The following is a 24,485-nucleotide window of genomic DNA, read 5'->3' on the forward strand; positions in this document are numbered from 1 at the left end:
GTGTGGGAGATGCGGGAAGAGACTGGACAAAAATCGTGCATCTATGGATGAGGACAGTGGGTGGGGAGTGAGGGTGGAGGGTGGGGTGGGAGCTGGAAGGAGGGGAGTTATGGGGGAAAAAAAGAGGAGCAAATGTAATAATCTGAACAATAAAGATTTAATTAAAAAAAAAAAAAAGGGCATTTACCTTGGTTGCGGGCACATCCCCAGTAGGGGGTATGCAGGAGGCAGCTGATCGATGTTTCTCTCTTATCGATGTTTCTAACTCTCTATCCCTCTCCCTTCCTCTCTGTAAAAAATCAATAAAATATATTTTTTTTAAAAATTGATTATCTTCCTATATGCAATCAATGAACATTTAAATATATAGTTTTGTTTTATTTTTAACTTTATTTTTATTGTTGACACTATTATCGATGTCCCCATTTTTAAAAGATCCTATTTATGATAGCAGCAAAACAAGATCTCTAGGGAAAAAGCTTAGAAAAAAATGTACAATAGATTCATGCGGGGGGGAGGGGGGGAAGATGATTGAAAGCATTAAAGAAAGCCTAAATAAATGGAGAAGTCTTCATGGAAAGAAAGACCCAATGCTACAAAATCATCAGTTTTCCTCAATGTAAACTAGCCAATTCAATTTTGATTTTTTTAAAAATTGAAAAGAGTTGAGCATTACATTTTTTGTATTATTTCACAATATTTTAAGTTTAAGCGTACTAGAGTAGGAGGAAGTTCAATGAATCTTGACAATTTAAAAGGAGACAGAGTCTTAACAGCACTTTGACTATCTCAGAAATAATCATACATCAGGCACACAAAATTGACAGATTATAGAGACTTGGCTACTTCTATTTTGCTGCAGCCTTTCCTATCATTATTAACTGGAAAATCCTTCAATGAGCTTTTATTAGGAGTCAGAGATGAGAGTGAGGGCCTGGAGAGACTATGTCACTTCCCTTTGCCTGGTGTGTGGAGGAAAATAAAAGGGTAACCACAGCCACAAGGACAAGGGAAGAAGACCAAGACCTACGGCCTGGCCACAAGGAAGGAATGAGAATTTGAGGAACCCATGTGGGCCTGAAAAGACCCATAGAGTTTCCTGATAGGCTGCTTAAAACCAATGGCATAGCAATACAAATAAAATGAATTTTTAAAAAAGGGGGAGGAAAGGAGCAAAGGTAAATAAGCAAATTATGCTAATTGTAAGAACTATTCTCTGTATTATGATCCAATTCCAAATTTGATTCTGAGATTTCTATCTGTAAGTGGGGAAAAAAGGAAAGTATGACAAATGTTGTAGTGCTCATTACTAGAAATTACTTAGGGATTACTACAAATCCCTAAGTAAAGTGTATAAGAAATCGCTGTCAGTCTGGATGCTCACATGCAAGAAACAGATGCCATCTGCAGTTGAGTTAGGCAAAAATGTAATTTACTAAACAGATATTGGATAGCTCACAGGATCCGCCATGATGGGTAGAAATACAGGCTCCAGGCTAAACTACTAGGAAAAATGCGCTGATGGATGCTTTAGAATTGGTCTGGAGAGAAACTGTTCCCACTAGTGCTGCAGATACTGCCACTTCCACCTGCAGAGCTAGTGTCCTGTTAAATCCTATAGGTCCGCTTCTGATTGGTGGAGCCTAGATCACACGTCTATGCCTTAGCTGCCAAAGAAGAAACTAAGTATCTGTCATTTTTAGCTTCTGTCATACAAACCAAATACTTATATTTATAAGATTAGGGATTCAGCAAACAGAAAAAATGGTTCTGCTGCTGGACAGTCAAAACAGATGACAGATGTCCTGACAGTAACCATCCATCATCCACTTCTGAGTGTGTGTGTGATCAGTGACATCAATCCTGGGAAGGGCTTAAAATAAGGACACAAATTGTTACTTGTCACTAGTATATGACCGAGAAATTCCACTTCTGGGTATTTGAGAAAACACAAACACTAATTAGACAAGGTATATGTACCCCTATTTCATTGCAGCATTATTTACAATAGCTAAGATATGGAAGCAATTTCGGTGTCCCATCGATAGATGAATGATAAAGATGTGATATAAAATGAAATACTATTCATTCATAAAAAAGAATGAAATATTGTCATTTGTGACATAGATGGACCTACACATATTATGCTAAGTGATATAAGTCAAGCAGAAAAACACAAATACCATATTTCATTTATACGTGGAATCTAAAAAAAATGAACAGATGAAACAAAACAGAAACAGAGTCATCAGAGAACAAACTGATGGTTGCCAGAAGGGTGGGTGTTGGGGGAGGGGTAAGAAGGGGGAATATGAGGTACAGACCTCCAGTTATAAAAGTCACGGGATATAATGTACAGCATAAGGAAAATAGTCGATATTATAACAACTTTGTATGGATACAGATGGTTACCAACATTGTGGTGATTGCATTGTCAAAAAATATAAATGTCAAATCATTATGTACACCTGGAACTAATATATTATTGCATGCCAACTATAACTTTAATTAAAAAAAGAAATTACATTGAGTTCTAAAAATAATTGTTGCTTGTGCCCATATTGACTTATTGATCAAACTATTATCAATTCAATCATCTATAATAACACTGCATTCATTTCACTTCCTGTTTTCAGTAGAAGCTCTTAATACATCTATCTATGTAGCTTTCTTGTATTAATTTAACTTGATCCAGAATTCTACCCTTTGGAGTGGATAAAATAGCTAATCCTTTTTATTATCTCTAAGGGCTCTTAATAAAACAGAGTTAAAAAAGCAAATGATTATGCCAAGAACAGAAAGAGCAACACATAATTTCTAGTCGTATACCGGTAGCGACTAATTAAATAAAAATATGACTGGAAACTGGAAACTTCACCAAAATATAAATCTCTAAAGTGACAGGTTTCTAGGAAGAAGTGAAAATTACAATGATTACTGAAAGCTATTGGGGAGAAGGTCAATTCAACTACATGCATAACCATCTCAAAATGGGCTCTGTTGTCTTCTCTTTGAGTATTCTCTAAGTGCAAATGAGGAAGAAGGATTCCATGATCGCCTGTTTCTGCCGGTGGCACTGATGGAGCCTGCTCTGTTAAGTGACTGCAATTGCAGGCTATTTCAGACGGGTGATGCAAGGACGGTCTGATATGCACAGTACGGCTGCCGTGAGCATGCCTGGGGCACGCTCAGGCTTGCTGTGAAAAGATGATCCCTGGTTTATCTGAACAAGGTAGCTTGAAACATATAATCTAAGACCAAAACAAATCATATCCAGAGCCAATTTTTAAACAGTATCTAAAATGTCATCTACTGATAACATAATGTGTGGAATTAGAAAGAAATTCTCCTGGAAGGAGAAGAGATAAAAAATACAGAGCAGAGATGCTGGCAGAAGAAGAAAGCCCAGAGCAGCTTCTCACAGAGCTGCCATTTGTCCCAGGGCCATTCTGGGCTTCTCTGTTCTACTGTTTTTGCCTCATGAACCCAGGTACGTATGAGTCACTGTTACCAGTATGCAGACAGGCCTTCATAACTGGTAAATGGCAAGAACAAACAATCCTGACTCTCTCTCTCTCGTCCTCTCTCTCTCTCTCTTTCTCTCTCTCATATATATATATATATATATATATATATATATATATATATATATATATATTACGTTAGACATCAGAGCCAGCAGAGAAAAGAAGATTCAGGGCAGAAAGAAAGTTATCTAATAATACATGAGATTGTTTTGGTACTTGCTGCTGTTGATTAATAAGGGTTAATTTTTATTTTTATTTATTTTTTGCTCTAAAGGATCATTTTATTTGAACCTATTCATTTCTTTTCACTCAACACTGCAAAGATAAAGCAACGTAAAATATGAGGCAAAGGGAGGCCGGTCTTTAAGAACTTGTGTCTTCAAACTTTTACTGGTATAACAATCCTTTCAAGCCTGGAGCCACTCAAAGATGAATCATGAAAGTAAGAAGAAAAACTTTCTTTCCAACAGGTTTGGCGGTATGTGTGCTACAGCAAGGCTGGTGGTAGCAAACAGTGTCATTCAAGCCTGCATTGATATATAAATTAGACATTACTTGGAAATAATTCCTTTATGCTGAAATGTAAATTCAATCCAACATTATGCCAACTTTTGCAATTATGCTCCACCCTATTTTAGTACTAGAGATGAAATGTTCACCACCAAAAAATGAGAATAATAGCTACTGCTAAGGTAACAGCTGTGAAATTCATTCCCCGGTATTGTTTTGAAAATATATCCCTAGGTTGTTAAGAGAAAATCTGACTTTAATGAAATGTATTTTTTAACTGGAATTCTTCAGTCATCAAATTGAAATAATAAGAGGAATAACGGTTGGTCTGTCATTCTTCTTCTTATTTGACCCCAACTAATTAAACACCAGTGTTTTCTCAACTCTTCTGCTAAGGGCAAGTTTTTCTCCTACTTCTGTGCACACATGATTAGACAAAACGAATTTGCCCAAGTCAGCCTCGACTGCACCTAGCTCTTCTTCCTGTTGACAGGAACATTATGTTCACCATGAGCACCTCACTCTTTTTCACAACTTTTGCACCTTAGCTGCTTTCTGGTCTCCTTCAGTGCATGCACCTAGGAGCCTTCTAAGCAGGAAATAGGAGGGTTCCAATCCTGTGAAAATCTCAGGAAAAGCACCAACTGCATCAAGTACCCGCTTCACCATTCTGTCAGCCCAGAACAAAGTGGGGCCAATTTTTAGTCCTACTTCAATAAGACTTCCTGGAACACCATACTGAAGATCATCATAGTCCCTAAACAGTGATACAGTTTTGAAAAAGTTCAAACTATACATGAATTTTCCTTCCCTATCTTTGGAAACAATACCAGGTCTGACTTCTATCTCCTGGCCCACCTTTAGCATTCCTTTTAGAATACCACCACTAGCTACACCCACCTTAAGGTCATCGACTTCACAGCCAGGTTTGTTGATATCAAAAGACCTAATAACAATAAGTGGGGGTTCTGAAGTAAAGTCTCTTGGGAGCACTAGAATTTTCTTTACTATGTACTCACAGGCAACTTCAATGTTGTATTTCAGCTGAGCAGAAATTGGAATCATAGAATGCAAGGATCTGTTCATATTGTTCTTAGCTTGGCTTTTTTTTTTTTTAACCAAAGAATTTTATTTTGTAGAATTAAAATATGCTTCAGTTTCATGATTTCTATAGCAGCCAGGTGTGCAGAAGTATGAGGCTGAGGACAAGACTCATTACCAGCTGCCAACAGAAGAGCTGCATCCATTGCTGCTACACTGTCCAGCAGAGTAGCCATCAAAACATTGTGGCCAGTGGACATATTCCTAGAAAAATACAACCTTCCAAAACTCAATCAGGAAGAATCTAAAAATCTCAATAGGCCTATAACTATGGAAGAAATTGAAGCAGACATCAAAAAGCTTCCAGCAAACAAAAGCCTGGGGCCAGATAGCTTCACAGGGGAGTTTTACCAAACATTCAAGGAAGAACTAAAACCTATCCTCCCGACTATTCCAAAAAAATTCAAGAGGAAGGAACACTTCCAAGCTCATTCTATGAAGCCAGCATCACCCTAATACTAAAACCAGATAAAGACAACACAATGTAAGAGAATTATAGGCCAGTATCCCTCATGAACATAGATGCCAAAATCCTTAACAAAATTCTAGCAAATTGGATCCAGCAGTATATTAGAAAGATCATACACCATGACCAGGTAGGATTTATCCCAGGGATGCAAGGATGGTACAATATCTGCAAATCAATAAACGTGATACATCACATAACAAATTGAGAGGTAAAAACCACATAGTCATATCAATTGGTGCAGAAAAAGCATTCGACAAAATCCAACACCCTTTCTTGATAAAAACTTTCAGCAAGGTGGGAATAGAAGGATCATACCTCAACATAATAAAAGCCATATATGACAAACCCACAGCCAACATCATACTCAATGGGCAAACAGTAAAACCATTTCCCCTAAGAACAGGAACAAGACAAGGATGACAAAGAATGGTGCCACCATTCCTATTCGACATAGTACTGGAAATACTAGCCATTGCGATTAGACAAGAAGAAGAATTAAAAGGCTTCCAAATTGGAAAAGAAGAAGTAAAACTGTCCTTATTCACAGATGACATGATACTGTACATAGAAAATCCTAAAGATTCCATTAAAAAATTATTAGACTTAATAAATGAATTCGGCAAGGTAGCAGGATACAAAATTAACACCAAGAAATCTATGGTATTTCTATACAACAATAGTGAATTTACAGAAAGAGACTAAAAAAGCAATCCCATTTACCATTGCACCAAAAAAATAAGATACCTGGGAATAAACTTAACTAAGGAGGTAAAAGACCTATATATGGAAAACTACAGGACACTGAAAAAAAGAGATAGAGAGGACATAAACAGATGGAAGAACATACTGTGTTCATGGGTTGGTAGAATCAACATCATTAAAATGTCCATATTACCCAAAGCAATTTATAGATTCAATGCATTCACCATTAAAATAGCAATGGGATATTCCACAGACCATAAACTTCCCAGAAATTCATCTGGAATAAAAAAAGACCCTGAATAGCTGCAGCAATCCTGAGAAAGAAGAACAAAGTAGGTAGGATCTCAATATCAGATATCAAGCTGTATTACGAAGCCACTGTTCTCAAAACAGCCTGGTACTGGCACAAAAACAGACATACAGATCAATGGAATAGAATAGAGAACCCAGAAATCAACCCAAACCATTATGCTCAATTAATATTTGACAAAGGAGGCATGAACATACAATGAAGTCAAGACAGTCTCTTCAATAAATGGTGTTGGGAAAATTGGACAGATACATGCAAAAAAATGAAACTAGACCACCAACTTACACCATACACAAAAATAAACTCAAAATGGATAAAGGACTTAAACATAAGACGGGAAACCATAAAAATACTAGAGGAATCCATAGGCAGCAAAATCTCAGACATATGCGGAAGCAATTTCTTCACTGATACCACTCCTAGGGGAATGCAAACTAAAGAGAAAATAAACAAATGGGACTATATCAAAATAAAAAGCTTTTGCACAGCAAAAAAAAAACCATCAACAAAACAACAAGAAAACCCACTGCATGGGAGAACATATTTGCCAATGATATCTCCGATAAGGGTTTAATCTCCAACATTTACAGAGAACTCACACAAAGTGGAAAAATACCATGTAAGGAAAAATATCCTGTAACTAATTTACATCTAGAAAAAATTTTTTTCATTTGTAATGCTAACAGCAAGACACCCATGAGAAACATACATGGTGTCAAAATAAGCCAAAGGAAAATCATTTGGGCAAATATAAAAAGGATCCCAAGTAAAATTTCCTTTATTAACTTTTGGTTGAGAATATGTTTGTATATTTTCAGAAAACAACTCCAAGACATGTGGATTCCTGCAACAGAGAGGAATTATCAGGAATGCTCTTACCATGAAGATAAGAGGAAAAACAATCCAGAGATGGAAAACGCTGACGACGCTTTGCCATGCTAGCAGTCAGCAGCTGTGCGTCGCTGCAGGTTGCCCAGGATCAAACCAGAGAGGGTCGGACCTGCATTGCCACCATTTGTCCACCATCCAGAACTGAAATATCATTGCTGACATGTACACATAAGGAACTGTCGGACATTGAAACTTGGACTCAGAACTGTTGGACATTGAAATTGGGACTTAAACACTTTTTGTTCTTGATGTTTAAGTTTTATTTTCATTATATTAGCTTAATAATAAAAGAAGGGTGAGATGTGGGGAGCTGATATAGGGTTAAGCCTCGGACTGACCTGTTGGCAAAGTCACAAACAAGTCCCAGCTTAGAGGGCACAGTCCTCTTATCATAATTAGGCTTGACCTTATAAGACTCCGTAGATCTTATCTGGGAAGCTACTGGGCTGAGGGAAGTGCAGGAAGTGTAACTATGGTCAAAACAAGGGAAACTCATAAGAACAGTGTAACTATGGTAACCACTACCTTGTTTACCTCTGACTACAAAATGGTTGGTGTGGCCTGAGCACTGGTGGAAGTCCTTCCTCTTGAGTTGGACTTACCCGCCTGGCCCCCCAATATTCCCAAATTATCTCTTGTCTTTTCTTTTTCATTTGTGTGTGGCTCCTCTTCCAGATCCTGAACCCTGAACCACGCAGGATGTGGAGGGAAACATTTACAACAATACAACTTAACAAAAGGAAGATAAACAACCCAATCAAAAAATGGGCAATGGACCTAAATAGATACTTTTCGAAAGAAGACAGAAGGAAGGCCAAGAGACATATGAAAACATGCTCAAAATCATTAATCGTCCAAGAGATGCAAATTATAACTACAATGCGGTACCATCTCACACCTGTCAGAATGGCTATCATCAACAAATCAACAAATGACAAGTGCCGGCAAGGATGTGGAGAAAAAGGAACCCTCGTGCACTGCTGGTGGGAATGCAGACTGCTGTAGCCATTGTGGAGAACAGTATGCAGATTCCTCAAAAAACTAAAACTGGAACTCCCATTTGACCCAGTGATCCCACTTCTAGGAATATATTTCAAGAAACCAGAAACACCAATCAGAAAGTATATATGCACCCCTATGTTCATAGCAGCACAATTTACCCTAGCTAAGATTTGGAAACAGCCTAAGTGCCCATCAGCAGATGAGTGGATTAAAAAACTGTGGTACATCTACACAATGGAATACTACGCTGCGGTAAAAAAGAAGGAATTCTTACCATTTGCAACAGCATGGATTGGCCCGGAGAGCATTATGCTAAGTGAAATAAGCCAGTCAGAGAAAGATAAATACCACATGATCTCACTCATTTGTGGAATATAATGAACAACATAAACTGATGAACAAAAACAGATCCAAAGACAGAGAAGCATCGATCAGACCATCAACCTCAGAGGGAAGGTAGGAGAGGGTGGAGGTAAGAGGGAGAGATCAACCAAAGGACTTGTATTCATTCATATAAGCCTAACCAATGAACACAGACAACAGGGGATGTGTGGATCGGAAACCAAGATGGCGGCATAGGTAAACACCGGAAATTGCTGCCTCCCACAACAACTTCAAAAATACAACGAAAAGACAAAACAGACATCATCCAGAACTACAGGAAGGCTGGCTGAGTGGAAATTCTACAACTAGAAGGAAAGAGAAAAGCACACTGAGACCCTGAGGAGCTGCGGAAGTAAAAGTGCAGAGGTATGGAGGCTCGAGCGAGCACGTATGCGCGCAGAAAGGGGCGGGCACCTGAGGATGCGGCTGTCTTTTCCAATCGGGAGGGACTCACAAGCTCCCGACTGCTCTGAACTCCAGTCCCGGGAGGTCTCTGGGGACCCAGGACTCATACGGGGAGAAACTGGACTGTCTGGCAGCAGACAGAACTCAGAACTCGAGGGCGGCTTTCCCTCAGAGGTGCTTGCAGCAATTACCAGGACACTGAGATGCGCGGCCCCTTAGGGCAGGGCTGAGGATCAGCAATAGCTGCTTGCTATACCCTGTTGCTTCCGAGACCCCGCCCCACCCAGGCTGCAGCAGAAGCTTTTGCATATGAATGCCCTGGCCCTTTGCAATCTGAAAAGTACCTAACAAACTGCAGCTGGGCCAGACAGACCCAGAACTTCCAAGAGAAGACCCAAGGCCCCACAGCAGCTTGCATTGCTTCACAGCTGGGCCTCATCTGGGCACCTCCAAACCCTCCAAAAAAGGAAGGGGAATCTGCAGATCTCTTCATAGCTCCTGCTGGGTAGCCTTAGGCAGAGGCTAAATTAGCACCTCCTTAGAACCAAGAGCCAGTGTACCCAGTGGTCAGAGTGGGACCATCCAGATTACAACTCCTCAGATCCATAAGGAACACACTCAGGGGGCAGACTCAGTGAGCACCAAAGCCCTACTGAAGCAAGTCTTGCCCCAGAAGGGTGTAATCAGCACAGAAGTTCTCCCACTGCAAACACAGCTGAGTCTCACTGCCAATTGGCCTGGAGGTCAATTCCTCCCAGTGATAACTACAACAATCAAGGCTTAACTACAACAAGACTGTGCACACAGCCCACAAAGGGGTGCACCAAGGGTGTCCACCTCAGGTAATTGGGGAGACTGAGCCATTGGGCCCTATAGGACACCTAGCACACAAAGCCACTTACCAACACAGGGAAGCATAAAAAATGCGGAAACAAAGAAACAGGACACAAATGGCAGAAATGGAGGAAAGCAAATGACTGGATATAGAGTTCAAAACCACGTTTATAAGGTTTTTCAAGAATTTTATGGAAACAGCCGATAAATTTAGTGAGACCCTGGAGGATATGAAAAAAGACCAACTAGAAATTAAGCATACACTGACTGAAATAAAGAATAATATACAGAGATCCAACAGCAGACAAGAGGATCACAGGAATCAAGTCAAAGATTTGAAATATGAAGAGACAAAAAATACCCAACTGAAAAAGCAAAAAGCAAAAAGAATCCAAAAATATGAAGATAGTTTAAGGAGCCTCTGGGACAACTTCAAGAGTACCAACATCAGAATTATAGGGGTGCCAGAAGAAGAGAGAGGGCAAGATATTGAAAACCTATTTGAAGAAATAATGACAGAAAACTTCCCCTACCTGGTGAAAGAAATAGACTTATAAGTCCAGGAGGCACAGAGGACCCAAAACAAAAGGAATCCAAAGAGGACCACACCAAGACACATCATAATTAAAATGCCAAGAGCAAAAGACAAAAGAGAATCTTAAAAGCAGCAAGAGAAAAAAAGTCAGTTACCTATAAGGGAGTACCCATACGACTGTCAGCTGATTTCTCAACAGAAACTATGCAGGCCAGAAGAGAGTGGCAAGAAATATTCAAAGTGATGAATACCAAGAACCTACAACCAAGATTACTTTATCCAGCAAAGCTATCATTCAGAAGTGAAGGTCAGATAAAGAGCTTCACAGATAAGAAAAAGCTAAAGGAGTTCATCACCACCAAACCAGTATTATATGAAATGCTGAAAGGTATTCTTTAAGAAGAGGAAGAAGAAAAAGGCAAAGATAAAAATTATGAACAACAAATACACATCTATCAACAAGTGAATCTAAAAATCAAGCGAATAAATAATCTGATGAACAGTATGAACTGGTGATTATAATAGAATCAGGGACATAGAAAGGGAATGGACTGACTATTCTTGAGGGGGGAAGGGTGTGGGGGTGTGGGAAGAGATTGGACAATAATCGTGCACCTATGGATGAGGACAGTGGGTGGGGAGTGAGGGTAGAGGGTGGGGTGGGAACTGGGTGGAGGGGAGGTATGGTGGGAAAAAAGAGGAACCAATTCTATAATCTGAACAATAAAGATTTAATAAAAAAAACTGCCACATACTAGTATACTATTAGCAATAATAAACTGTGTCTACGTAAAAAAAACAAACAAAAAAAAATGGGACGTGTGAAGGCATAAGTGGGGGGAGGGTGGGGGCAATGGGGGGATAAGGACACATGTAATACCTTAATCAATAAAGAAATTTAAAAATAAATAAGTAAATATTGTGGGCAGGACAGTCAACAAAGGAGACATGTCTGACTAATTTGAAGTTCCCTTTGGTCCCTGGAATGTGTGCAGGAAACTCATCAGGCGTACTACTTCCACAGGATCTACAGCATTCTGGCCCAGGACAACTTGAGTCATCAAGTTTCTAAATCTTAGCATTAGCATATTCAAGCTTGATTGTAATATTTAGTTAGTTTTTGGACCTGACAGTGTGAACTCCAGAAATAGCTTTTACAACTGTGGATTTCCCATGAGCCACCTGACCAACTGTACCTCTATTGATTGTGGTTTGTCTGCTGATAACTTCATGTGAAAGTGGCATCAATTTGGGAACATCCAAGGTGGCGGGATTCTGGTGAGAAAGATGCAGCTGGCTCAGAGTCACCCCACTGTCGCACCCCCTGGCCATCTTGCCCAGAGAGAAGAATTTTTCATGCCATATTTTCAGCATACAACTGCCTCAATACATTTAGAATATCATTAGGATCAATGATGTTCAGAGATTGTCTTTTTTTTTTTGGAGGAAAATGTTAAATTGCTTAGAGCTTATATCATGGGATTTTGATCTACTTATTATTCATTAGTGAATAGAAGGTAAAAACTTAAAGCCAACATGCCTTTAAAAAAAGCTATTGGTTTACTAGTAGGTTTGTGTTTTCTCCCCAAGTTTCCATTAATATGCCTAATTACAACACACACACACACACACACACACACACACACACACACGCACTGCCTTTTCCAAGAATATGGAAGACTAGAAAATGTGAAAAATATCTCACCACAGAAAGTTAGAAATGCTGGAGAAAATGTCGCAGACATTCTGTTCAGTTCAATAAAGTGAAAGAATTTCCAAGGGCTTCAAAACAAAGGAACTCAAAAACAAAGCAGTAAGAGAATGGGAAGGGGAGACTTGGGTGTAAGGGATCAATATTTGGGTCATAATAGCCACTCTCTGATGGAGACAAGACCTTGAGACTATGGAAGCAGTAAGTCAGAATTGAAATCCCCACATAGAATCAGATCTCTAAGAGCTATAAAGTGGTGGCTAGGAGATCCTAGAAAATATTGCAGGGACAGAGGGCGATGCATAGGATCGTGCCACTTGTTGCCATGAGTGACTTTGAGTGGGGAAAAACATCTTGTCAGAAAGCCTGCCTTCATGTTGGTTTGATGTTTACTTTAGTTATGTGATCTGAGTACCTTCAAGCCAATAAATTGACTAATTGTAGTTTGGCAATATTCTTGTGAGGCCTAAAAGAAATAAACAGAAGCAAAATGCTCTAGAGGGATTCATCTAAAACCCAGGCTACTCAGGATCTCTATGAATAAAGCTCCACTTAAAATGAACTCATTTTCCAAAATACAAAACTCAAAAGGTACAATCTTCCATGAACAGATGTCAGTAGATGAAGAAATAGCCAGATTAAATTCCTAAGAACTTGAGGTAATAGAGACATCAGCTCACATTGTCAAAAAAGATGACAAAGGCGATAAAAATATGATCTCTCTCTCTCTCTCTCTCTCTCAGCTCCATGCCAGTCTGCTCTGTTCTTCCCTGTGCTGCTCTGTTCTGCAAATGAGGACTCCAAATCCTCAAAGTTTGATTGGTCAAAAAGGGACTCTCCTGACTGGTCGGAATGAAGCCTCTCTGACTTGTCGGTGAAGATGCTGATGGGGATATAGCTGTACAACTTTGTTTGGACAGGGAAAGCCTCAGTCCTATTGGCTGAAATACAACCCCATTGGACATTTCCATTATTCCTCAACATCAGCAACATAAATGACTTTTATATTATAAATAACTAATCAGTCCTACCTCCACCTTTACAAAGGGGAGAAGGATCTATGATAAGCATAAAAATACTATGTGATAAAATATAAAAATAGCTAATATTTATTCAGAACTTTCCATGTGCTAGACAGTTATTTATTTAAAGAGCATTACATCTTTTGTTTCTCACAATCCATAACAGCTGGGGAAGAGACAATGGGAAGGAGAGTAGCAAATTCATCTCTTGGCGTTACAACAAGATTGCATGTATACCAAGAAGGTATAAAGTTATCTAAGAAGAAACTGAGGCTATAGGGCATTGGTTAATGATGTAGTAGAAATACCAGGGAACACAGTGGAAAGTATGGGCAGTGGGAGAGGTTTGGGTTAAGGACAAATAAGTATAAAGCATTATGGGAATAAAGGGGAGGTAGAGGGAATTGATCAGAGTACTTACTTACACTGATTTATGAAAACAGGCATGAGAATCAGGGTGGCTTTAATTTCAGTTGCCTTTTTGAGAAAGGTCAAAGGACCTAGACTGCCCAGTCTAGAGCAAAGTCAGGTTTAATGGTCATAGTCTATGAGTTCCTGGACAGAACTAGCATCAATTACTGGCTCCACCATTCACTAGATGTGTGTGGTTGGGCTACTTACAGCACCTCCCAAAGCCTCAGCGCCCAGGCTTATAACATGAGTAGAATAATAGCAGTTAGTTGAGGAAACTTGTGCAGTCAATCTCTGTAGCACTATTGAAGACTTGGAGGATTCTCATGCCTTCAGCAAATTGTGTGATCCCTCAGAGTCTCTATTTCTTTATCTTAAAGGTGGAATAGCAGTGCCTTATGGGGGGGGGGGGGGTGTTGCAACAATTCATTGAGATATTGTTCATGAAGGTGATTGGAAAAATAAGAGGTAATGCTAATATTCTTTAATGACATTGAGCCACGATTGTGTTCTATAACTGGGTCTAAATGCACCATAAAAGGGTCCTTAAAGAAGACAGCCCCACTCTATTCTACTTTTTTCCTCTATCAGTCTGGGTTAATCTTGCACGCCAATTTAGCTTCCTTAATCCACCCGGTCCTATTAAGAGATCATTCCTGTTAGCGTCCTCACCCCAGTTTGTTGGAGAGAAATCTTGTCCAGATTTTTCCTGATGGCCACAAAAGTCAAACTCTTATTCTCTTTGGCTTGCTCTAAAAATTCATATCTAGTCATTGCTCCAATTTTATTCACTAGAGATTCTGGATGCCATAGACTGATCTTGCAAGAGTTTTTGGCTTTGGGGCTCATCTTTGAAAAATCTATCCCTGGTGTACTTTTTTCTTCTCTGGGGTCTTAGAGGGGAAAAAGTAATGAATTAGGCAGTGTATTAAGTTGAATACTGCCTCCCAAAAAAGATGTGTCCAAGTCTGAACCTCCAGCACCTATGAGTGTAAACTTATTTTAAAATAGGGTATTTGCAGATGCAATTAAATTCAGGATCTCAGCATGGGATTATTCTGGATTTATAGTGGGCTCTAAATCTAATAACCAATATAGGTACAGGAGAAAGGAGAGGGGGATTTGACCGCGGAGACCCAGAGGAGAATGCCATAGGAAGATGGAGTCAGAGATTGCAGTGATGCCTCTACAAGCCAAGGAATGCCAAGGATACTCGCCATCCCTAAAAGCTAGGAGAGAGGCCAAGCAACACATTCTTCCTCATGCTTATTACTTATTATTGCTTAAACCAGATGTTTGAGACTGAGAGGAGCTACTGCCCCCGGACTCAGGACCCACAGCCAGTTTCCGTCCCTGGAGGTGGCAGGGCCCAGGCCTGTTCTGCTGGTCCACGGGCTCCCAGTTGACCCACTGAAGCTGATTTTTTTTTTTTTCTTGTTCACTTCAGGCTCAGTTTCTTCTTAGATAAGTTTATACCTTCTTGGTATAAATGCAATCCTATTGTAACGCCAAGAGGTGAATTTGCTACCCTCCTTCCCATTGTCTCTTCCCCAGCTGTTATGGATTGTGAGAAACAAAAGATGTAATTAATTGTGAGAAACAGCAGAGCCTTTTATATCCTCCAGGTCTGGTTCGTCCGTTAGTGTGGAAAAGCGCCCCGCCTTCCTCCCTCTCCCCTCCCCTCCCCCTTATAGCCTTAAACTTACCGAAAACTCCTCCCTTTGCCACCTTCCGTGCGTCTTTTATTTTTAAACAGACACAGTCGCCCAGTGCCTCAGCCAGCACTTTTGACAACCTGGCCCAGCGAATCAAGACGACTTCTGGGTCCCGCCCAGAAGAGGGCAGGGCGCTGCGTGCGCGCGCCTGGCGCGCTGGGCAGGCTCTGGGCGGGGAGGCGAGGAGGAGAGGCGGAGGGGCGGAGCGGGGCGGAGCGGGCGGCCTGCGGACCTGGAAATCGCACTTGCCCAGGCTCTAGCTGCCGCCTTCAGCGAGGGAGCCTGCAGGCGAGGGGGAGCGGAGAGACTGCTCCCGAGGAATCATCATCCGAAAGGGCGCGCGGCGGGGGGGGGGGGGGGGGGGGGGTGGTGGGGGGGGGTGGGGGGGGTGGGGGGGGTGGTGGTGTTGTTGTTCTACTTAATTATGCATTCATTGGTTAATTCCTGTATGTGCCCTTTGGGTATGAGGACAACACTCTAAGCTATCTGGCCAGCGCCTCAATTCAATTTTCAATAGCTTCAAAAAGAATAAAATATTTGGGATTAATTCAACCAAGTAGTTGCAATACTTATACACTGAAAACTACAAAATATTACTGGAATTAAAGTAGACCTAAATGAATGGAATGACATTCGGTGTTCATGATATTTTCAAGATGGCAATAGTACCCAAAGTGATCTGCATATCCAATGCAATCCCTATGGAAAGCTCAATGGCTTCTTTACTTCCTTCCTTTCTTTCTTCCTTCCTTTCTTTCTTTCTTTCTTTCTTTCTTTTTTTCTTTCTTTCTGGCAGAAATTTATATGGAATTGCAAGGGACAAATTTGAGACAGAGCAAAAATAATTTTGAAAAAGAAAAAGTTGGAATATTCACACCTCCCAATTTCAAAACATACTACAAAGCTACAGTAATCAAAACTGTGGAATTGACAAAGACAGACATATATTCTGGGAATGGAAAAGCTACAGCTAACATCATATTCAATGGTGAAAGATTGAAAGACCAGGAACAAGATAGTAAGTAAGGGAAGGCCAAGCGGCTCCGAGAGCCTGGCAATCTGAGGTCTTCCTTCAAACTAGTGACAGGTTTCCACTTTTCGCCGCATTTCATCCATCTTCAGACGTGACTTTTGACATTTTATTACCTGAGATCTGCACGTGTCTTACAATCCGCGGGGTGTACTCTTACACTGAACTTTTATTTTTAAGGAATACGTGAAAGGATGGCGAGTCTCAGAAACAACGCTGTCTTTGATCCCACGAAAGTGCATTTACATTTCTAGTTATGCGTTTGTATCTGATATTTGATGTCTGCCTTCCCCGGCTCTACCCCTCGCAGGGTGCCAGCATAGGTGCTTAGTGATTGTTGACCAAATAAATGAGCGAATGGAAGAAACTACTTTTTTTAAAATTGAGCGTTGGCTCTGACACTTGCTGGCAGTTTGAAACAGGAAAGGCCACGCACCTCATTCAAGCTCCGTGTTCCCGGTTCACAAGCCGGCTGTAATCCCAGCGGGTAGCAGGCACGAGGCTCCCCAGGGAAGCATTCGCAAGGCCATGCGCTCGGGGCCTGCGAACTCGCTCCTGAAAACTCCAACCCAATAAAAGGCAGAAACAGGCACTGGGTTATTAAAACCCTTTATTATCAATGTATAAATTCAGATATAAAGGGGAATTGAGGGGAAGGGAAAAGATCTGCTAGCGAAGAAGCGGCTTACAATGTTAAAAAGCGCTACAGTGGGGTCTTGACTTACGAGTTTAATTCCTTCCGTGAGGAAGCTGTAACTCAAATTACTCGTATGTCAAATCAAAAAGTGAACGAGTGAGACACGTGATGCTGGGCTGATGTTGTGGCGTTCACTGTGATCTTCCCTGCACCAACTAGCGGTGGGGTATCTGAAGCTGGCTCATAACCCGAATTTTAGCTCGCAACTCAAAGCAAAAAATCGGCCGAGAGAAGGCTCGTATCTCGAAAAACTCGTTAGTTGGAACACTCGGTAAGTCAAGGCCCCACTGTATTTGATAAACTGCAGCTAACAAAGCGGGGAAGAATTGTAGGGGGGGCGGGGCAGTGGTCACGGGGTCCTGCTGTGCCTGTGGCTTTCAATGGTTCTTTCAGCCGCCGGTGTCTGCAGAGGGCAGAAAGAAAAAAAGACGTTAGAAATCGGAAATCAAACGTATGCGACACATTCCTCCTTTTTCTTGCAGGCCTGCACCAGGTATTCAGATACCTATGGACAAGGATAGCTTCGTCTGCATGTACACCTCCTCTCAGTATCAACCAACTCTGGGCACAGGGTCTGTCCACGGAGTGATCCGACCCGGAGCACCAGTGGCCGCCGCAGGGGGTTGCAAGAGGAAAGCCGGGTATGTTACAGGCGCCCGGGGCTTGTCACACTGGACGGCAGGAGCAGAAATATCAAGACGCTGCCTCGCCCTTCACACGTCCCCAAACATGTCTGGCGCCTGATGCTGGCGGGGAGACGCAGGGAACCCACCTAGGGGACCCCAGTTTAGGCGCCGCTCTGGGAGCCTTGGGTTCCTAGTGTCTTCCCCCACAGGTCCCCCTCCCAAACCACCTAATGGCTTCCTAAAGTTTCTAGAACAAAATCCGCATTCTGACCAATCATCCTTTCTTTGACCTAGACCCTACGATTATCTGGCTTCTGCCCTCCTCTCTGATCTAGTTGTGTACACGCCCCGCCCTCCTCCCTCTGTCTCCAAGCGGCTATTTTTCCCCACATCCGTCAGGTTCCAGGAGCACTCTCCCGAGCCTCCCCCTCCTAGTCACACTTCATTCCTATCCATCACATTGGTTTTACAAACTCATTCCTTAGAGTACATTGTTACAGTGTTTAAAGTCTGATTCCTGGACTGTAAGCTCTATGAGGGCAGGGCTCCTGTTTTGTTTCCTTCAGTTCTGTGCCCTACCTAGAAGGGGTCTGATCACACCATAGGTTCTCAGTTAAACTTGGGTTGCGGGAAACGAGTTAAGTCGGCTCGCGTGAATTGCGCGTACTCCGCGGGAGCCGTCTTAAAATACTTTTTTTTTTTTATAGACTAGCAGTAGAATGCGGGTAACGTATAAATACGTAAACTAAAGTTATCATAATTTTACTGAACGTTGCCATTTGCGCAAAAAAATTAGCAAAAATGGCCCGCGCCACGCGCCACCTGTTAGCGCCTGATGAAAGCTACCCGCATACAGTGTGTTAAAGGGGGGAAGGAAGGGAGGGAGGGAAGTGGAGGGGAGGCGGGAAGGAAGGGCGTGTGTGCTCGGCTTACAAATCTTGGCTTTGGTTATAAAGGGTCACTCAATTTTCATTTGTCTGGGGCCCAATTAAATCATTGAATTCTCTTCCGCTGCTCCCAACTCTTGCTCCTGCGACTGGGCTCTCGTCTGCTGCGGAGTCTGGGACTTGAACTTCAATTGGAGGAGCGAGAGGGTGGGCAGGTTAAAGGAGATCTCCCTCCCCCTGGTACCCGAGGCGCTGCACTCAGGCTACCCTGAGGCCCAGGGAGCCTAGTGCCCCAGTTCTGAGCCCATCGGATACATTTCAGTATTTCCTTTAAATATCCGTGCTCACTTTGTATATTGCTTCATATACGTGTTTTAATAAAATGGTTCCCCCTTCAGGAAAAAAGTTGGAGCTGGCGCTTTAGGCGGGCAGGGGTGGAGGTGGGGGCGTGAGGGCTGGGGGAAGGCTTTGTGGTGGTAGAAGGAGCGGGGAAGAACGACACATCACCCTCTTCTCTGAGCGATCTCTCTGGTGCCAACGGAAAGCTTGAGAGAGGGAAAAGCTTGAGAAAGGGTCTCTTTCCTGGAGTGTGTAGCAAACCCCGCAGCGAGGGTTGGAGAGGTCTCTATCCCAGATGCTTCCAGAGCCCCTGGGGGAGCTCCGGAAAAGCCCCATCGCTTAGGCTTAGAGCGAGGGGCGGATTGAGTACATTTTGCAATGGGAGCCGGGGAGCCGGAGCCGGAACGACAGATCTCTGCCAGAGGATGCGGGTCGCAACTGCAACTGGTTTTGGAAATCCCAAGGTTGGTCCCGCGACTTGGGAAGGAGGGGAGGGCTTGCGAGCTTGACTTGCACAACTTAGGGTTGGCGGTTTACCCCATGTTCATTTGCCTGGGGCCCAAGAAAATAATTTAATTTTCTTCCCTGGCTCCCAGTTCTGGCTCCTGCGATGGATGGGCTCCGCGCTCTAAGCTGCGTCTCCTCCGACGCAAGCTTCCCTGGGAGGAGCCGGAGGGTAACCTGCCGGGGAGGAGGGCCGCTCCCTGGGTGCGCCACGAGCCTCCAGCCTCCGGGCGCTCTCCGGGTGTGGGCCTTGAGCTGCGGGGAGGCTGAATTTTTTGGAGAGTGGGGGGCAGGGTGTATGGAAGGGGTTTTGACCTGCGGAAGTCCATCTGAGGCTGTTTCCTACCCACAGCCCTGTGAGGCAGCGCGATTGATAGATTGATCGGGATACTGAGACCCAAGGCTCCGCTCTGCCTGCGGAAGCTCTCCCAGTTCACTTTCTTATTTTTATTTTTTAAAAAATATATTTTATTAATTTTTTACAGAGAGGAAGGGAGAGGGACAGAGAGTTAGAAACATCGACGAGAGAAAAGCAGATCAGTTGCCTCTTCCACACTCCCCACTGGGGATGTGCCCAAAACCAAGGTTCATGCTCTTGACCGGAATCGAACCTGGGACCCTTCGGTCCGCAGGCCGAAGCTCTATCGAGTCTATCCACTGAGCCAAACGGGTTAGGACTCCCAGTTCACTTTCTTACATCGGCCATCTCACCTGCAGGACCTTCTCCGCGCAGGTACACCACGATGTGGCGGTGGCCCCGCTCCTCAGCCAGGTCCACGGGCAGGCGGCCCCAGGCATCGCGCACATCCAGCCGCGCCCCGGCTCGGTGCAGCGCCACCAGCGTGTCCAGGAAGCCCTCCCGGGCGGCGTCGTGCACGGGCCGCGTGAGGGTGGCGGGGTCCGCGCAGTTGGGGTCCGCGCCGTGGATCAGCAGAAGCTCGGCCACTCGGGTGCTGCCCATCATCATGACCTGCGGGCGAGAGCAGAATGGTCAGGGCGGGGGCAGGCGGAGGCGGCAGAGGCAGGATTAATTAATTTAGAGAAAGTAGTGGCGAAGCCGCTACCTGGTGCAGACAACCCTCCAAGCCACGGATGCCCACTCTTTATTTGCCTTCAGTTACCAACTCTCTTAGCCAGTTCTCCTACCTATTCCATTTTTCTGTACACATTGAATTCCCATGATAGTCTCCAACCTTTTGCAGAATTCCAGCCACACACAGAACACCGCTGGAGGCACAGACAACAGCAAAAGAGTGAGGGACAAACTTGCCTAATCTCCTGTAGCTCCCCCTCCCCTCCATTTTGATATAAAATTATATAAGACCCAGAGATTTGGTATGGTTCACTGCTGTATATACAAGCCCTTGTTAAAAGGGAAAAATAGCCCTGGCTCCTTTGGGCCAGTGGATAGAACGTTGACTTGCGGACTGAAATGTCCCGGGTTCGGGTTGAATTCTGGTCAAGGGCATGTACCTTGGTTGCGGGCACATCCCCAGTAGGGGGTGTGCAGGAGGCACCTAATCGATGTTTCTAACTCTCTATCCCTCTCCCTTTCTCTATGTAAAAAAAATCAATAAAATATATTTTAAAAAAGATATCCACTTCCTAACATTCTGAAGCTGTGAATATATTACCTTCCACGGCAAAAGGAACTTTGCGGGTGTGATAAAGATTTGGGGGGAGATGAACCTGAATTGCCAGGGTGGGCCAACTCTACACACATTTCCTGAGAAGGAAGTCACAGCTGATAAAGTGTATGACAATGAAGGCAGAGAGAAGAGGCAGGGCTCATCCCAGAACACTGATGGGCACTGGAAGGTGGAAAATGCAAGGAAATGGATTCTCCCTTAGAGCTTTCGAACGGAATTCCTTATTTTAGTTACATTCTGTATTTAACACAAATTACTTGTCCAAACCAAGATGCCATAAGTTACACTATGGTTTGGTTTTTTGTCCTGGAGAAAGTAAAACTGATTTAATTCTCAAAAAGAGAGAAAATATAAGTGAATCAAATTACAGCTCAAAAAAAAAAAAAAAGAAAAGAAAAGAAAAACTATTGCAGTGCAACAGAACAATGCACTTTCATAAAATAAAAACTAGGAAAGCTTTCACACTATTACTATGTTTATCCAATGAAGTCCTTCATCAGTTGACTGGTTTTAAATGTTTTTATTATATTAGCATTAAAGTTTGAACAGTAGCCTAACATTTAAATCATAATAGCAATCCCATGGGGGGGGGGTGGGGAGAGAAAGAAATCTATTACAGAAACATTTGTAGGGTGCTTAAACACATTTTCAAAAACATTAAATTTAATTTAGTAGTTAAAATGTTTTTCTATCAACTAATTATTTCTATATTATACACACATTTGATTAGGGTTCTAAACCAAAATCATACTCCCTTTTCTCTATGTTCTCATCCTCCCCATTAAAAAAAGTTAAAACTAGTTATCCAATTTTCTTTCTTCTTTTTATATAATAGGTCTCTAAAATATTCCAGAGCTCCAAGGCCATATTCCAAGTTTCCAAGCTGCTGGGGATATTTTAGAGATATTAAATTATGAATCAGGCAGCATTATTTTGAAAGGACACAAGCTTCTACAATTCTCAGCCTCTTTAGATTAAAATTCTCTCCACGCGTCAAGTCCCAGATAACCCCAGGTTTCAGGCACTTTCATTTTATTTTTATATCTGTATTTTAAGTATAAAATTTATCCTATTAGCAGTTTCAGCAAAGGAAGATTTACTTGTGAAGTTCAAGTAAAGCTACTTTCCTTTGTCTTGTTATGCTGGAGTTTTTGCAATATGTATTTGTTTCATATACATTTTCTTTTCAGCATCAGAAATCAACACTGGAAATTAAAACCAGGATGGTGACTGCCAGGAAGAATTCGTTGGGTTGTTTTTTTTTCCGCCTGAGATTTAGAAAGTTAATGAAGGCCAACAACAAAAACCTGACCCTCCGCCCCCCCCCCCCCCCCCCCCCACACACAAACCAACAAGAAACTGGAATGGGGAGAGGAGAAATGACACTTCTCAGCATTGAGGAATTGAAAACTCTACTTCCAATATTTTCATCTATAGCAAGCAAGTTAACAATAGCAACAATAACAGGAGATCCCACTAACATGATAACTAAATTGGTATTTCAGGGGCGGTTTCACTAATGTTCCTCATATATGTCTGCATTTTTTAAATTCTTATAATCATCTATTGTAAAGCAAGCCTATCCTTGTACATTAAGTCCTTGTACCCTAAGTGGTTACATCTGAGAATCTCAATTTGATATTAATTGCAACACACACAGGAGATTTCCACTGAAATCCCTGCGAGGGAGGAAAATGACCACCCGTCAGTTCCTTTCCGAGGCCTGTGAGTTCAGGGCTAAGCGATCCCAGCTAATCTTACATTTCTCTAAAACTGGACGTTTTACACACCAAACGTTTGAAAGTTTTGTACTTGATAAAGAATATATGTTTTTTTTTGCCAAAACCGGTTTAGCTCAGTGGATAGAGCGTCGGCCTGCGGACTGAAGGGTCCCGGGTTCGATTCCGGTCAAGGGCATGTGCCTGGGTTGCGGGCACATCCCCCGTGGGAGATGTGCAGGAGGCAGCTGGTCGATGTTTCTCTCCCATCGATGTTTCTAACTATCTATCTCTCTCCCTTCCTCTCTGTAAAAAATCAATAAAATATATTTAAAATATATATATATATATATATATATATATATTTAAAAAAAAAGAATATATGTTTTTTAAAGAATGTAGCTTGGTCTATATTAACCGGTGTCGGGTGAATTTCCCGCCAAAATATAAGATGGCGCCGGCAATTATTTAGGTTTCCCGCGCAAAATCAGAGTTAGTTTAAAATGCCTATATCTTTTGAAGTATGGGTTCGATTGAAATGGGTATGAAACGGTTCGCATACGCAGGTAGGTATCTTTGAAACAAATATTTGGTAATACGCAGTTACAATCGGCCGAATTTACACGTTTCCCGCACTCCACCGCAAATCTATATGAACCGAGTTAAGACGGCTCCCGCCGAGTACGCGCAATTCACGCGAGCCGACGTAACTCGTTTCCTGCAACCCAAGTGTAACTTGGGGCACACCGTTGCTCCTTCCGGATTCTGCACCCTTTCTGCTTCCTCATTCCTCCCTCGGCTCCCTGAGCGCCCGGGCACTGGGCATCGTCCCGGGGAGACGCCGCACTCCAGCCGGAACGCCGGGGGTGTCGCCCCTTTACCGGGATGGAAAGGCTCTACCTGGTTCCGACCCCCTTGCGAACCTAGTCCCCCGAAGCCGTTCACCACCCCTCTGGCCGCGGCAGACGCGACCACCCACCTGAATGGGGGTCCGGCCGTGACTGTTGGGGGCGTTGGGCGATGCCCCGGCTTGGAGCAACGCCTGCACCTCCTCGGCGCGACCCCGGGCCGCCGCCGCGGCCAACAGGTCGGCGGAGCGCTCCATGAGGCTCCGGGCGCCGGCCCCTCGCTCTCCTCCTCCCCCGCGCCCGCCCAGCCTCGCGGAAGCCGCCCTCCTCCCTCTCCTCCTGCAGTGGCGGAAGCGGCTTCTCCTCTCCTCTCCTCCCCTCTCCGCTGCAAAACGTGTAGTCACTCCCACGCCCCGACGGCACCCACGCGGGCAGCGCCGGAGCCCCAGCCCTAGGCAGTCCGCACCCGGCGCCCCACGAAGCCTGGGGGGAGGGAGCCCGGGTTGCTGCCACCTGCCCCACCCGGAGCACCCACTCCCCTCGCCCTCCTTCTCCCCCCCTCCCCGGGTCCCCGCTCCGGAAACCTCAAGGGCGCAAAACGTTGGCGCCAGTTCACTCTATTCAAGCGAAATGGCGAAATGTCCTTCTTCCGAGGGAC

The 24,485-nt window shown here is 43.2% G+C and overlaps 1 protein-coding gene and 1 pseudogene across 1 annotated transcript; both read right to left on the reverse strand.

Annotated features, from left to right (window-relative positions):
• Nucleotides 1-4,324: 4,324 nt before the first annotated feature.
• On the reverse strand, nt 4,325-12,002 carry LOC139020341 (eukaryotic translation initiation factor 2 subunit 3-like; annotated as a pseudogene).
• A 5,150-nt stretch (nt 12,003-17,152) lies between these two features.
• Nucleotides 17,153-24,084, reverse strand: LOC139021300 (cyclin-dependent kinase inhibitor 2A-like). Its single transcript, XM_070431771.1, has 3 exons — nt 23,959-24,084; nt 20,324-20,582; nt 17,153-17,659 (listed from the first exon to the last, which is right to left on the reverse strand). The coding sequence occupies exons 1-3, from the start codon at nt 24,082-24,084 to the stop codon at nt 17,646-17,648; spliced, it is 399 nt and encodes a 132-aa protein (XP_070287872.1). The 3' UTR covers nt 17,153-17,645.
• Between the last annotated feature and the right edge of the window lie 401 nt (nt 24,085-24,485).

This window comes from Myotis yumanensis, unplaced genomic scaffold (assembly GCF_028538775.1).
Source record: "Myotis yumanensis isolate MYYU_CA2020_CCGP unplaced genomic scaffold, mMyoYum1.0.hap1 SCAF_12, whole genome shotgun sequence".
NCBI lineage: Eukaryota > Metazoa > Chordata > Mammalia > Chiroptera > Vespertilionidae > Myotis > Myotis yumanensis.

Excerpts from the sequence above, each read along its gene's own strand:
- LOC139021300 (XM_070431771.1), bottom strand. The coding sequence starts at position 24,084 with ATGGAGCGCTCCGCCGACCTGTTGGCCGCGGCGGCGGCCCGGGGTCGC. Across the intron at positions 20,583-23,958 it reads ACGGCCGGACCCCCATTCAG|GTCATGATGATGGGCAGCAC; the intron begins GTGGGTGGTCGC and ends TCTCGCCCGCAG.